The 12,193-nt window shown below is 38.2% G+C and overlaps 1 protein-coding gene across 3 annotated transcripts in view; it reads left to right on the plus strand.

Annotated features, from left to right (window-relative positions):
- The window catches only part of MTA3 (metastasis associated 1 family member 3), a 190,684-nt gene that overhangs the window by 129,403 nt on the left and 49,088 nt on the right, over positions 1 to 12,193 (plus strand). For 2 of the 3 annotated variants that reach the window (XM_064364030.1, XM_064364032.1), the window contains 3 exons: positions 2,631 to 2,705; positions 4,687 to 4,745; positions 10,313 to 10,437. In XM_064364030.1, coding sequence (XP_064220100.1) covers positions 2,631 to 2,705; positions 4,687 to 4,745; positions 10,313 to 10,437 — 259 coding nt within the window. The remainder of the gene's footprint in view (positions 1 to 2,630; positions 2,706 to 4,686; positions 4,746 to 10,312; positions 10,438 to 12,193) is intronic. The other variant, XM_064364031.1, reaches the window with a different exon arrangement.

A 12,193-nucleotide genomic window follows, 5' to 3' on the forward strand; every position in this document is an offset into this window, starting at 1 on the left:
AATAATTTTTATTTTTAGTTTTTGTTGGTTCATAGGTGTATATAATTTGGGGTACATGAATTTTTTTTTTTTTTTTTTTTTGAAATGGATTCTCTCTCTGTTGCCAGGCTGGAGTGCAGTGGCATGATCTTGGTTCACGGCAACCTCCACCTCCTGGGTTCAAGTGATTTTCCTGCCTCAGCTTCCTGAGTAGCTGGGACTATAGGTGCACGCCACCATGTCCAGCCAATGTTTGCATTTGTAGTAGAGACGGGGTTTTACCATGTTGGCCAGGATGGTCTCAATCTCCTGACCTCATGTTCTGCCCGCCTCGGCACTCCCAAAGTGCTAGGATTTCAGGTGTGAGCCACCGTGCCTGGCCTATGAAATGTTTTGATACAGGCATGCAGTATGTAATAATCATCTCACAGAACATCTCAGACACACACACACACACACACACATGTGCATGCACACACACACACGCCAAAACCTAATAATAAGCAAACTACATTTTAACTTAATTCCCCTTTTTAACTTTTTGTTGATTCTCTATGTCTTGTACTATGTTTTGGAAAGTTATTGTAGTTATTTTGATTGGCTCATCATTTAGGCTTTCTGCTTAAGACAAGTGTAGTTTACATACCACAATTACAGTGTTATAATACTCGATGTGTTTTTCTGTGTACTTTATATTACCAGTGGGTTTTGTACCTTCAGATGATTTCATCTTGCTCACCAACATCCTTTTTATCTGATTAAAGAACTCCCTTTAGCATTTCTTATTGGACTGGTTTATTGTTGATGAAATCCTCCAGCTTTGTTTGTCAGGAGGTCTTTATTTCTCCGTCATGTTTGAAGGATATTTTCACTGGGTATACTATTTCTTGGGTAAAAGTTTTTTCCTTCAGCATTTTAAGTATGTCATGTCACTCTCTCCGGGCCTGTAAGGTTTCCATTGAGAAGTCTGCTGCCAGCAGTATTGGAGCTCCATTGTAGGTTATTCGTTTCTGCTTTCTTCTTGCTTTTAGGGTCCTTCTTTATCTTTGACCTTTGGGAGTTTGATTATAACCTTCTTGAATATTGATGTTAATATTTTTCTCCAGGTTTGGGAAGTCCTCTGATATTGTCCCTTTGAATAATCTTCCTGCCCTTCTTTCTCTACCTCCCCTTTAAGGCCAGTAACTCCTAGATTTGCTCTTTCAAGGCTATTTTCTAGATCATGTAGGCGTGCTTCATTGTTCTTATTCTTTGCTTTTTTTCCTCCTCTGACTGGGTATTTTCAAATAGCCTGTCTTCATGCTTAATAATTCTTTCTTCTGCTTGATTAGTTCCACTATTGGGTGACTCTGATGCATTTTTTTCAGCATGTTAATTGCATTTTCTACTCTAGAATTTCTGCTTGATTATTTTTATTTCAACCTCTTTGTTAAATTTGTCTGACAGAATTCTGAATTCCTTCTCTGTTATCTTGAATTTCTTTAAATGTCCTCACAGCTATTTTGAAATATATATATATATACACATATATAGGTGTATATATACGTGTATGTGTGTATATAAATATATATATATATATTTTATACATATATATATATGTATTTTGGAGACAGAGTCTTGTTCTGTTGCCCAGGCTGGAGTGCAGTGGTGTGATCTTGGCTCACTACAACCTCCACCTCCTGGGTTCAAGCAGTTCTCATGCCTCAGCCTCTCGAGTCTCAAGTAGTTGCAATTACAGACATACACCACTATGCCCGGCTCATTTTTTAAAATATTTTTAGTAGAGACAGGGTTTCACCATGTTGGCCAGGCTGGTCTTGAACTCCTGGCCTCACGTGATCCTCTCACTGTGGCCTTCCAAACTGCTGGGATTACAGGCGTGAGCCACTGTGTCCTACCAGCTATTTTAAATTCTCTGTCCGAAAGATCACATGTCTCTGTTTCTCCAGGATTGGTTCCTCCTGACTCATTTAATTTGTTTGGTAAGGTCATGTTTTCCTGGGTAATCTTGATGTTTGTAGATGTTTGTAAGTGTCTGAGCATTGAAGAGTTAGGTATTTATTGTAGTCTTCACCGTCTGGGCTTGTGTCCATCCTCCTTGAAAAGGCTTTTTAAGGGACTTAGGCCCCAAGCCCAATATCACTGTGGTTTTTGCAGACCCAGGGTGATCCCTAACTCAGGCTAAAGCTATTTAAATACAGTTTCTAAAATAGCACTGCAGCCCCACCTGTAGCCCAGGAACTTTCCCAAGTAAATCATGAAATGTTATCAGGGCTGGTCACAGTGGCTCACTCCTGTAATCCCAGCACTTTGGGAGGCTGAGGCGGGTGGATCACCTGAGGTCAGGAGTTCGAGACCAGCCTGGCCAACACCTTGTCTCTGCTAAAAATAGAAAAAAATTAACCAGGCATGGTGGCATGTGCCTCTAATCCCAGCTACTTGGGAGGCTTAGGTCAGAAGAATTGCTTGAACCCAGGAAGCAGAGGTTGCTGTGAGCCAAGACTGCGCCACTGCATTCCAGCCTAGGCAACAGTGACAGTCCGTCTAAAGAAAAAAAAAGTTTTTAAGGAAAGCACTTTCTATAATACCTTATTTTCATCTCATTAATTTATTATATGTTAACATAGATGATATATTGATTTTTTTTTCAGCTTCCTTGGAAATCATTGACTAGCATCATTGAATATTACTACATGTGGAAAACTACTGACAGATATGTGCAACAGGTAATTTTTTTCATATTGCTACCAATATGGTTGCATTAAATTGACTTTGTTTATATTTTAATATTTTTTATCATGTACTAATTTTAAATTTGTTTTGTTTACCTTTTTCCAGACTACTTTACTACATGATTTCATGTCTTTAGGATATTATTTAGGATTTTAATCATAATATTTCCTTGACTTCAGCATGAATTATGATAAGTATTCTGGAGAAATACCACTAGAGGCATTATTTTCCTTGGATTTGACTGGTACTTCATCTCTTTGTAGTTCATGAGAATTACCAAAGATGTGATGCTAACACAAACCTCTTGAACAAATTGTTTTTATGAAGAATTGAAAATTTAGACCAATGTCATCAGCCATATAATTTGATAAATTTTTAAAGATCTTCTGAAACCTCTTTACATGACATTTGTGTGGATATGTCCCTGAAATCTGTGACCTTAACTGTAGTAATCTTACTAGTATGGTGTTTTGGTACGGTACATAAGCTTTTTCTTAAATTATTTTTAAAAATGGAATAATTTAATTTTTGAATCCTTTTCAAATATCCTAAATGCAGGTAATATTACCTCTGGGGAAAGGTACATTTTCCCAAAATGACTTTAGCCAATACTTGTGTTACATTTGTATAGGCATGTATCAGAACTGATAAAGAGGCAAATATATTTAATAGACATTATTTTTCCTATATATGTAGGTTCTACAGTGGCAAGTCTTAGATGCTATAAAAAAACATTTTAAGAATCACTTTTTAAAATATCATAGTGAGCTGGGTGTGGTGGCGTGCACCTGTATTCCCAGCATTTTGGGAGGCCAAGGCAGGAGGATTGCGTCAGCCCAGGAGTTCATATCCAGCCTGGGCAACATAACAAAACTGTGTCTCTAAAATAAATAAAAACAGAAAAGAAAGCAAAAGTACCATGGTGAATTGTTGAGGTCACAAATAGTGAATAGATACCCATGGCTTGTTGAAAAATTTTCAGTGTCAATATTAGTGTAATTCAAAAAGTAAACAACTTAGGTATAGATCGATGTAGTCTGGAAACCTGTGTTATTAAAATCACACAGAGCCTCTAAAGATGGAGCTGATATTATCAAGGATGGTTGAAAAGTAGATAATACTCTTTTCAAAAATGTCAACCGTGTTCTAAAAGTTTCAAGTTGTTCCCCTAAGTATTTCTATTTTCTCCTCATTGGGAAAATAGAAGATAGCCTTAAATTCTGGTTTGTCTTATTTTTGGACATCAAACAGATGTTATTTTACATCTCTATTTGCCTTCATTATCATCTTGGTCAGTGTCTGGATTTGATTACATAATCTCCTTCCCATTCCTTTCTCTACATATGGCTCCTAATTGGTTCCACTAAAATATGTGAATTCAGCTAAGGTTTAAAGTTTACTGTGGATCTCCCAACAGTTAGGAATAAATGCTTATTTAATTCTACTTAGAATAGCTATAATCACTCCTCTTGCCTGGACTTTGGAAACAAATAATCTCTGAATATTTTTCTAAAAGCAGAGAAAGAGAGGGAGAGTGTCTGTCTGTCTGTCTCTCTCTCTGTGTGTGTGTGTGTGTGTGTGTGTGTGTCTGTGTGTGTGTGTCTGTGTGTGTATTTTCTTCTAGAAAGGCAAATAAGAAGTAAAGAAGAAACTAAATTTGAAAAGTAAAAATGGTTACCTTAAAGGTCCTGTTTATTCACTCATAGAGGAATGAAAAATGGAGTTACTCGTTGCTTCATTTTTAAAACCTATGGCTAAAATGGTATTAATACTTACAGTTTTGTACCGCAGAATCTAGTGACTTTTCTTCGATGTTATTGCAGTTTAAGAACATGCGTATGAAAGAAAAGCTTGTCTTAAAATTGTAATTTTTGAATTACACTTTAATACATATTTTCTTGTGAAATTTTAAGAAAATGAAGTAGTAATAATTAGGCATTGCATGTAAAATGTTTTATTCATCTTTTTAATTAGAAACGTCTAAAAGCAGCAGAAGCTGAGAGTAAACTGAAACAAGTATATATCCCAACTTAGTAAGTAATTGAAATCTTTTAAAACATTTCTTATGGTCTTAATTTTATCATTGCAGAATGTCATTTTGTTCAGTTTAAGCAAAATTTGAACTTTTGTGTATCTTTCTTCTTCTACAAAGCATGAGACTTAACTATTATACCACTACAAGGAAAAGGAGCCAGTGAGAGAAATCTCAAATAGACTAACCTAAAGACTAGAGGAAGAATGCCATGCACTATACTTTTATCAAATCAAAGCTGCAGGGAAAGTGTCAGAAAACTAACCTCTAAAATGCTATATTATATGAAGCAAACGTGTATCAGAAAGTTAGCAACTTTTCAAACTACAGATTTTGTTTGGGTAATGCATACTGCTCTTTGGAGGTTTGTTGTTTATTTGGTTGAGGATTTTACATTGTTTTCTTGGTTCTAATGGCAATTAGAACCATACTTGGTAAATGTGTGATAAATAATGGAGAAGTTTTCATTGTTTTGTGTGTCTAGTGTTCTATCATTATTATCCTTTGAATTCAGAAATCACTGTCATATCAACATGAATGGCAATTTTTTTTCCCCATTGCTTTGTTTTAAATGAGGCTGGGTGTGGTAGCTCATGCTCATAATCCTAGCACTTTGGGGGACCTCACCTCTGCAAAAAATTATAAAAGAAAAATAAATAAATAAATAAGTTACTCTATCCTTTTGTTAAAATTTTCAGAGTTTTCTCATTCATTTGTTTAGGAAGAGTTGGTTTATTGAGCACCATGTGTATATTGTTCTATCCTAGATTCTTTTAGGATTAAATGAAATTTATTACACGATTCTACGTGCTGCTTCAAGCCTTTTCTCACTCTTCAACCTAAGTACAGTTGTTTCATAACTAGTTTTTTGTTTCCTGAATTTTGATATTTTATGTAATACGTGTTTTTATATACATATAGGAGGCCTTATAGACAATGAGTTGTGATCTTCCATATTGATCTTTTACCTCAAGGCAGATAACTCTGGCTTAATTTTAAGAACAGACTGGGCACGGTGGCTCATGCCTGAATTCCAGCACTTTGGGAGGCTGAGGCGAGCATATCATGAGGTCAGGAGATTGAGACTATCCTGGCTAACATGGTAAACCCCACCTCTACTAAAAATACAAAAAAAATTAGCTGGTTGTGGTGGTGAGCGCCTATAATCCCAGCTATTCGGGAGGCTGAGACAGGAGAATCGCTTGAATCAGGTTGGCGGAGATTGCAGTGAGCTGAGGTCGCACAGCACGACGCTCCAGCCTGGTGACAGATCGAGACTCCATCTCAAAAAGAAAAGCATGTAATTTATATAGTCTGTAATTTTTATTTAGGCCTTCTGCAGAGTGATTTCTAATTCCTTTTAAATTATATGTTTTATATGACACATTTATAAAAGAGCCACTTCTCAAATATAATACTGTTGCAACTCATGTGTCTTAGATTTTTAGAAGCAAGCATACCAGCTTTCTTATACTTCGAAGTGCTGCTACCATGAAATAAATAATACATTTAACTAGTTTTTACCAAGTAACCCAGATAATTGTTTTCATTTGGCTTTATGTTGACTTTGGAGTCAACATAGTCTAAGTCAGGGATCAACAAACTATAGTCTCAGGCCAAATCTGATCTACTGCTTGTTTTTGTAAATAAAAGTTTGCTTTATTTTTGTTTTGTGAGATAGGGTCTTGCTCTGTCACCCTGGTTGAAGTGCAGTAGTGCAATCATGGCTAACTGTAGCCTCAAACCTCCGAGCTCAAGTGATCCTCCCACCTTAGCCCCTCAAGTAGCTGGGACCACAGGTGCGCACCACCACACCTAATTCATTTTTTGTAGAGACAGTGTCTCCCTATGTTACCCAGGAGTTCTCATGAACAGTGGAAATGGATTTTAAGCAAAGAGTCCTGGTCAGATTAGCACTTTGAGATCACCTGCTATATGCTGGGAAATGGTTTGGGCAAGAGGACTAAGAGTAGATGCAGGGAGACCAGTTCGGAAGTGCTTGGAGAGGAAAGATAACACTAGCTTGAGTGGATTGCCATGCTATGAAACTGTTTCAGAGAATCAGGTTGGGTCATTTTGAGTTTATCTGAAAAGAGGTATATCAATATGCTGTCACCAGATATTGGATATATTGGTCTTAAACTCAGTGCAGAAGGTCTGGACTAGAGATACATATGTGAGCTCCATCAGCATATAAGAATTATATTTGAAACCATAGGTAAGATTTCTGAGGGAGAGCAATAAGAAAAGGGCCTTGACTCTGCCTTGAATAAATCCAGTACTTATAGATCAGATAGAATATGATAGCTAAAAAACGATAGGTAGTTGAGTATGATATCACAGAAGCTAACAGAGGAGTATGTTTCAAGAAAGGGGAGAGAGATTTAACAGTGTTGGATACTGGTGGGAAATAGCCAAGGAGTTTAATAACATGGAGATCATTGGTGATCTCAATAGCATGGTGAGCACTGCTGCATATGAGCCAAGGAAGTACGAGCAGATGAGGGAGCAAGAGGGAGTTGAGTATACAGTGTTCTCTAGAGGGCAGGAGGGCTGGAATCCCGAGCACAGGTGAGGGGAGTGAGGGAAGATTTGAGCGTTAGATAAAAGGAAGGGCAATTTCATATAATGTGTCTTTTAAAACATTAAAAATGTTTGCTTATAGTCACAGATTGTCACAATGACATCAATCATTTGTCCCTTGGGAATTAATCTGTAGGTACTTGATTTTGCAGAACATATTTTATGTGATTCACATGTCTATATGCAGTCATGGCACACTTGTTTTCCTTTTGTGATTATTATCTTTAAGACAAGTAATTATTATCTTTAAGACAACATTATTCAATCAAATAATGTTCTAGATTCAGTTGAGCAATGAACTTTGCTGTCATTCTTTTTTAAGACAGCTCAACTCTACATTTGTATTAGCTCTTTTTCAACACACATATTTAGCACTTGGTTAAATATTAGACATTTTTATATTTCTCAGAAACCTCTGGCCAGTCATTTGACTCCAAGGGGAAATCAGTTCTATTCTATATATAGTAGATTTTTAAAAATCAGGAATATTGTATATTATTGAAAATGCTAGTCATTCTAAATCACCACTTTTATAGTTTCAGCTGAAAACTATAAGAAGAGAAACACCTTCTATCTGCTTTAAAATGTGTTTTAGGGCCAAGTGCAGTGGCTCATGCCTGTAATCCCAGCACCTTGGGAGGCCGAGGCAGGAAGATCACTTGAGGCCACGAGTTTGAGATCAGCCTGAAAAAAGTAGTGAGACCTCGTCTCTACAAAAAAATTAAAAAATTATCCAGACATGGTGGCAAATGCCTGTAGGCTCATCTATTTTGAAGGCTGAGGTGGGAGGATTGCTTGAGCCCAGGAGTTTAATGCTGCAGTGAGCTGTGATCATGCCACTGCACTCCAGTCTGGGTGACAGAGTGAGAAACTGTCTCTAAAAACATTAAGTAGATAGATAACAAATAATACGTTTTAAAAAATCTATTTTATAACCAGGCATGATGGTGTATGCCTGTAGTCCCAGCTACTTGGGAGGCTGAGGTGGGAGGAGCACCTGACACTGAGAGGTTGAGGCTGCATTCAGCCATGATCATGCCACTGCACTGCAGCCTGGATGACACTGTCTCCAAAACAAACAAAACCGTTTTAAAGGCGAGACATGGTAGCTGAAACCTGTAATCCCAGCACTTTGAGAGGTCGAGGTGGGACAAAACCTTGAGTCCAGGAATTCAAGACCAGCCTAGGTAACATAGAGTCCCTGTATCTACCAAAAAAAAAAAAAAAGAGTCAGGTGTGGTGGCACACAACTGTGGGTCCACACTACTTGGGAGGCTGAGGTGGGAGCATCACCTGAGCCCAGGAGGTCAAGACTGCAGTGAGTGGCGATCACATTATTACACACCAACGTGGGCAACAGAGAGAGACCCTGTCTCAAAAAAAAGAAAAATGTCTTTTAAAAAACAATTTGTTGGCTGGGCACATTGGCTCATGTCTGTAATCCCAGCACTTTGGGAGACCAAGGTAGGTGGATCACCTGAGGTCAGGGGTTCAAGACAAGCCTGGCAATATGGTGAAATCTTAAGTAGGGTCTTTGCTGTCAGGCCAGGCCAACTTTACATACCAGTCTTTAACAGGTAAATGGAATTGTGGGAAGCGGAAGTCCTTGAGTCAGTTCTGACTTCAGCTGTCTTGATAGTTGTGAGGTCTCATTGTGTCAGTAGATATGGGAAGACAGCATCTAATCTACATTTAGCCATTCAGCATTCGTTTCTGATAAATAATTTACTAATTTATTTTGCTTATTTTCTGTCTAGCAAATAAACACAAAAAATCCTCTAGAATGAACGCTCCTTGAGGTCAGAGACTTTTATTTATTAGGCACTGAGTAAATATATGCTAAATAAATTACAAATTTATTGAGAACATACTTTATGTACCTGTGGAGTGTTCTTGGGCACAGCTTATAAGCAGCGGGGGAGTTAGCCTACCCTACATGGGGAAAAGTTAGCCTTGTTTGCCTGGGAAGTGCCAAGATAATCTGGGCTGCATGTTTCTAAGGAATTCATGGCTCTGTTGACTTAGTCTTTGTGAAATTTGCATGTAGACTTCTGGTAGGTGTCTCTCCCTCTCCCTGCTCCCCAAAAGAAGGGGTCTCCCTCTGTTGCCCAGACTGGAGTAGAGTACAGTGGCATGATCATGGCTCACTGCAGCCTCTAACTCCTGGGCTCAAGTGATTGATCCTCCCACCTCAGCCTCCTGAGTAGCTGGGACTATAAGCACATGCCACTATGCCTGGGTAATTTTTATTTTTGTAGAGACAGGAGTCTCACTGTGTGGCCAGATTGGTCTCCAAACTCCTGGCTTCAGGTTATCTTCCCGCCTCTCTCTTCTCCTCTTAAAAAATATTCTCTTACAAAGGAAAACCTCCAAATACCTTTTTGTTTTTAAATTTTCAAATGCTATGTAATCTTCGTTATAAAATTTCAGATGTAATAAGAATGGTCACCATGAGTGGCCAGAAACTCCTGAAGTCCTAAGTGACCTAGAGATGGACATCTGCTGAGCATGTGGCTGTTGTACAGCTCCCTGGAGACCGGGAGTACAGTAGCCAGCAGCTTCCACGCCAGCAGCAGAGACTGGATAGTGGCTTTCTCGAAACACAACCATGTTGCCTTTCGCTTAATTTGTTTGATCCAAATAATTCTTTTCTCAGGAGAATTTATAAGCAGTAAACTTGTCTCTTTCAAAAGTGTCAGAAGATGTTCTAAGGAAATTGTATTTGGACCAGAAAAGAGATGAGACAATATTTACTTCGTGAATGTCACACATAAGAGATTCCTTTTTACATAGGCTTGTTTTGTAAAGATGAGTGGTTTGAGTTCATTTTAACACCTTCCTTTTACCAGTTTATTCTTATTCACCACATATTTTTAAATGTTTATTTATGTTTATTAAATAGTGAAGGTAAATCAGTAATGATATAGAGCTTTTTGCCTTATTGTACAAATCATTTTATCACCTTATTTTACATTTCATTGAAAGCAGCAAACCAAATCCCAACCAAATATCCACTAGTAATGGAAAGCCTGGTACTGTGAATGGAGCCGTGGGCACCACATTCCAGCCTCAGAATCCCCTTTTAGGGAGAGCCTGTGAGAGCTGCTATGGTAAGTTTTCTCCAGCAGGTCAGTTAAGCATGGGGAACTGTTCTGGCTCATGGAGTGTTGAGCGTCTGGGAGGTCAGTACAGTGCACCTTGGAAGGTAGAAGAGTGTCTCCTCCAAATGAGTAGATGCCCCTCCTTACCTTCTGCCTGGAACAGGACTGTTTATTGAACCTTTATTATGTACCACACACTCAAGTTAGACATTGGATTTTCTTTGATGTGCTCTTGTGGTTTGTTGAGTATTTCATAGCACTGTTTGCTGAATTGTGTTGCTGAATTGTGTTCAGAGTTGTATTAGCTTCGCAGAAACTGTGGTCCCACAATGCATGCCAAATCCACCTTTGGAGTGTCTCTCAGTATACTTTGAAAAATTAAAGCTCCAAGTGATTCTGTAGGAAAGGCCTCTGTGTGGATAAGCTGCTATGTATAACCCTTAGACCATGTTCCCTCGGGGTGCCAGTTTGGAAAATGCTATTCTGTGATACTTGCTTTTGGCCTCAGGGTCCCACTGTATTTATCTATGCTGGCAGTATTTGCCCAGGCTGTTAAATGGGGTTGGTGAAGTGAATTGTTAGGTAGTTGATAGACTTCATGTGTTTATTTTAAATCTCCAGCAAGGATACAGTCTCTTAGTGGGGCATTGGTGATATTATCATCTATGTTTCCTTCCAGTCAAGGTAGCCTGGGTTGGGAGAGCAAAGGAAACGAGTGTTTACTGAAAACCTACTTGGTGCCCCGTTTTGGGTTCTTAGCAGCTCTTTGAGAGTACATGTAGCCTACTGCCTCCAGGAAGGACTAGGAATGAGGGACAGCTGTGAGTATGATTACGCTGATCCCAAGGAAGGTGTATGCCAAATTGCTGAATTCATAGAAATGGTACATGGGGATGTCCATTTTTTGCAGCATGGGAGCACAAAGAGAAACAATTTATGGAAAATTAGATTCTTTAGGTCAGGCCTTTACATGGATAGCATCATAAATACCTTGAATTGGAAATTCTTGGATTTTGAAGTTCATGTATATTTAAATGAAAATAAAAAGAATCCTGCAGACAAATGGTAGTGGCTTAATCTGTCTTAATTTAACTTGCAGGCTGGGTGCAGTGGCCCATGCCTGTAATCCCAGCACTTTGGGAGGCCCAAGGCGGGTGGATCACCTGAGGTCAAGAGTTCGAGACCAGCCTGGCCAACATGGTGAAACCCTGTCTCTACTAAAAATACAAAAAATTAGCTGGGCATGGTGGCACGTGCCTGTATTCCCAGCTACTTGGGAGGCTGAGGCAAGAGAATTGCTTGAACCCAGGAGTCAGAGGCTGCAGAGAGCCGAGATCACACCATTGCACTCCAGCCTGGGTGACAAAGTGAAAATTTGTCTCAAAAAAAAAAAAAAAAATTTGGAAATTCCTTTCACACTCATATATATCCCCTTAAATGATTATTCTGTTATTTTTATGTATGCATGATAAATATGCTATTAAATTATACCTACTTTCCAACTGAATTTGAGTTATTTAAGGAGAAAAGCATTTATTCACTAATTGTTAAGATGAAGTGCATGATTAGTGTGCGTAACAAAATATGTTTTAAGTGAAATTTTATATTTAGAATTCAAAATAGATTCATAGCTTAATGTTTAAGATTTTTAAAATTTATATTTAAAAAAACAACTTGACTAATTCTATTAGTTCTAAATTATAGGAGGAAATGCTTTTAGGCTTTACACAAATAAAAGCCTAAAATAATAATTCTCCAAAAATAA

The sequence above is a fragment of the Aotus nancymaae genome, unplaced genomic scaffold, assembly GCF_030222135.1.
Source record: "Aotus nancymaae isolate 86718 unplaced genomic scaffold, 86718_ANA_hifiasm-v0.15.2.pri h1tg000057l, whole genome shotgun sequence".
Taxonomy (NCBI): domain Eukaryota; kingdom Metazoa; phylum Chordata; class Mammalia; order Primates; family Aotidae; genus Aotus; species Aotus nancymaae.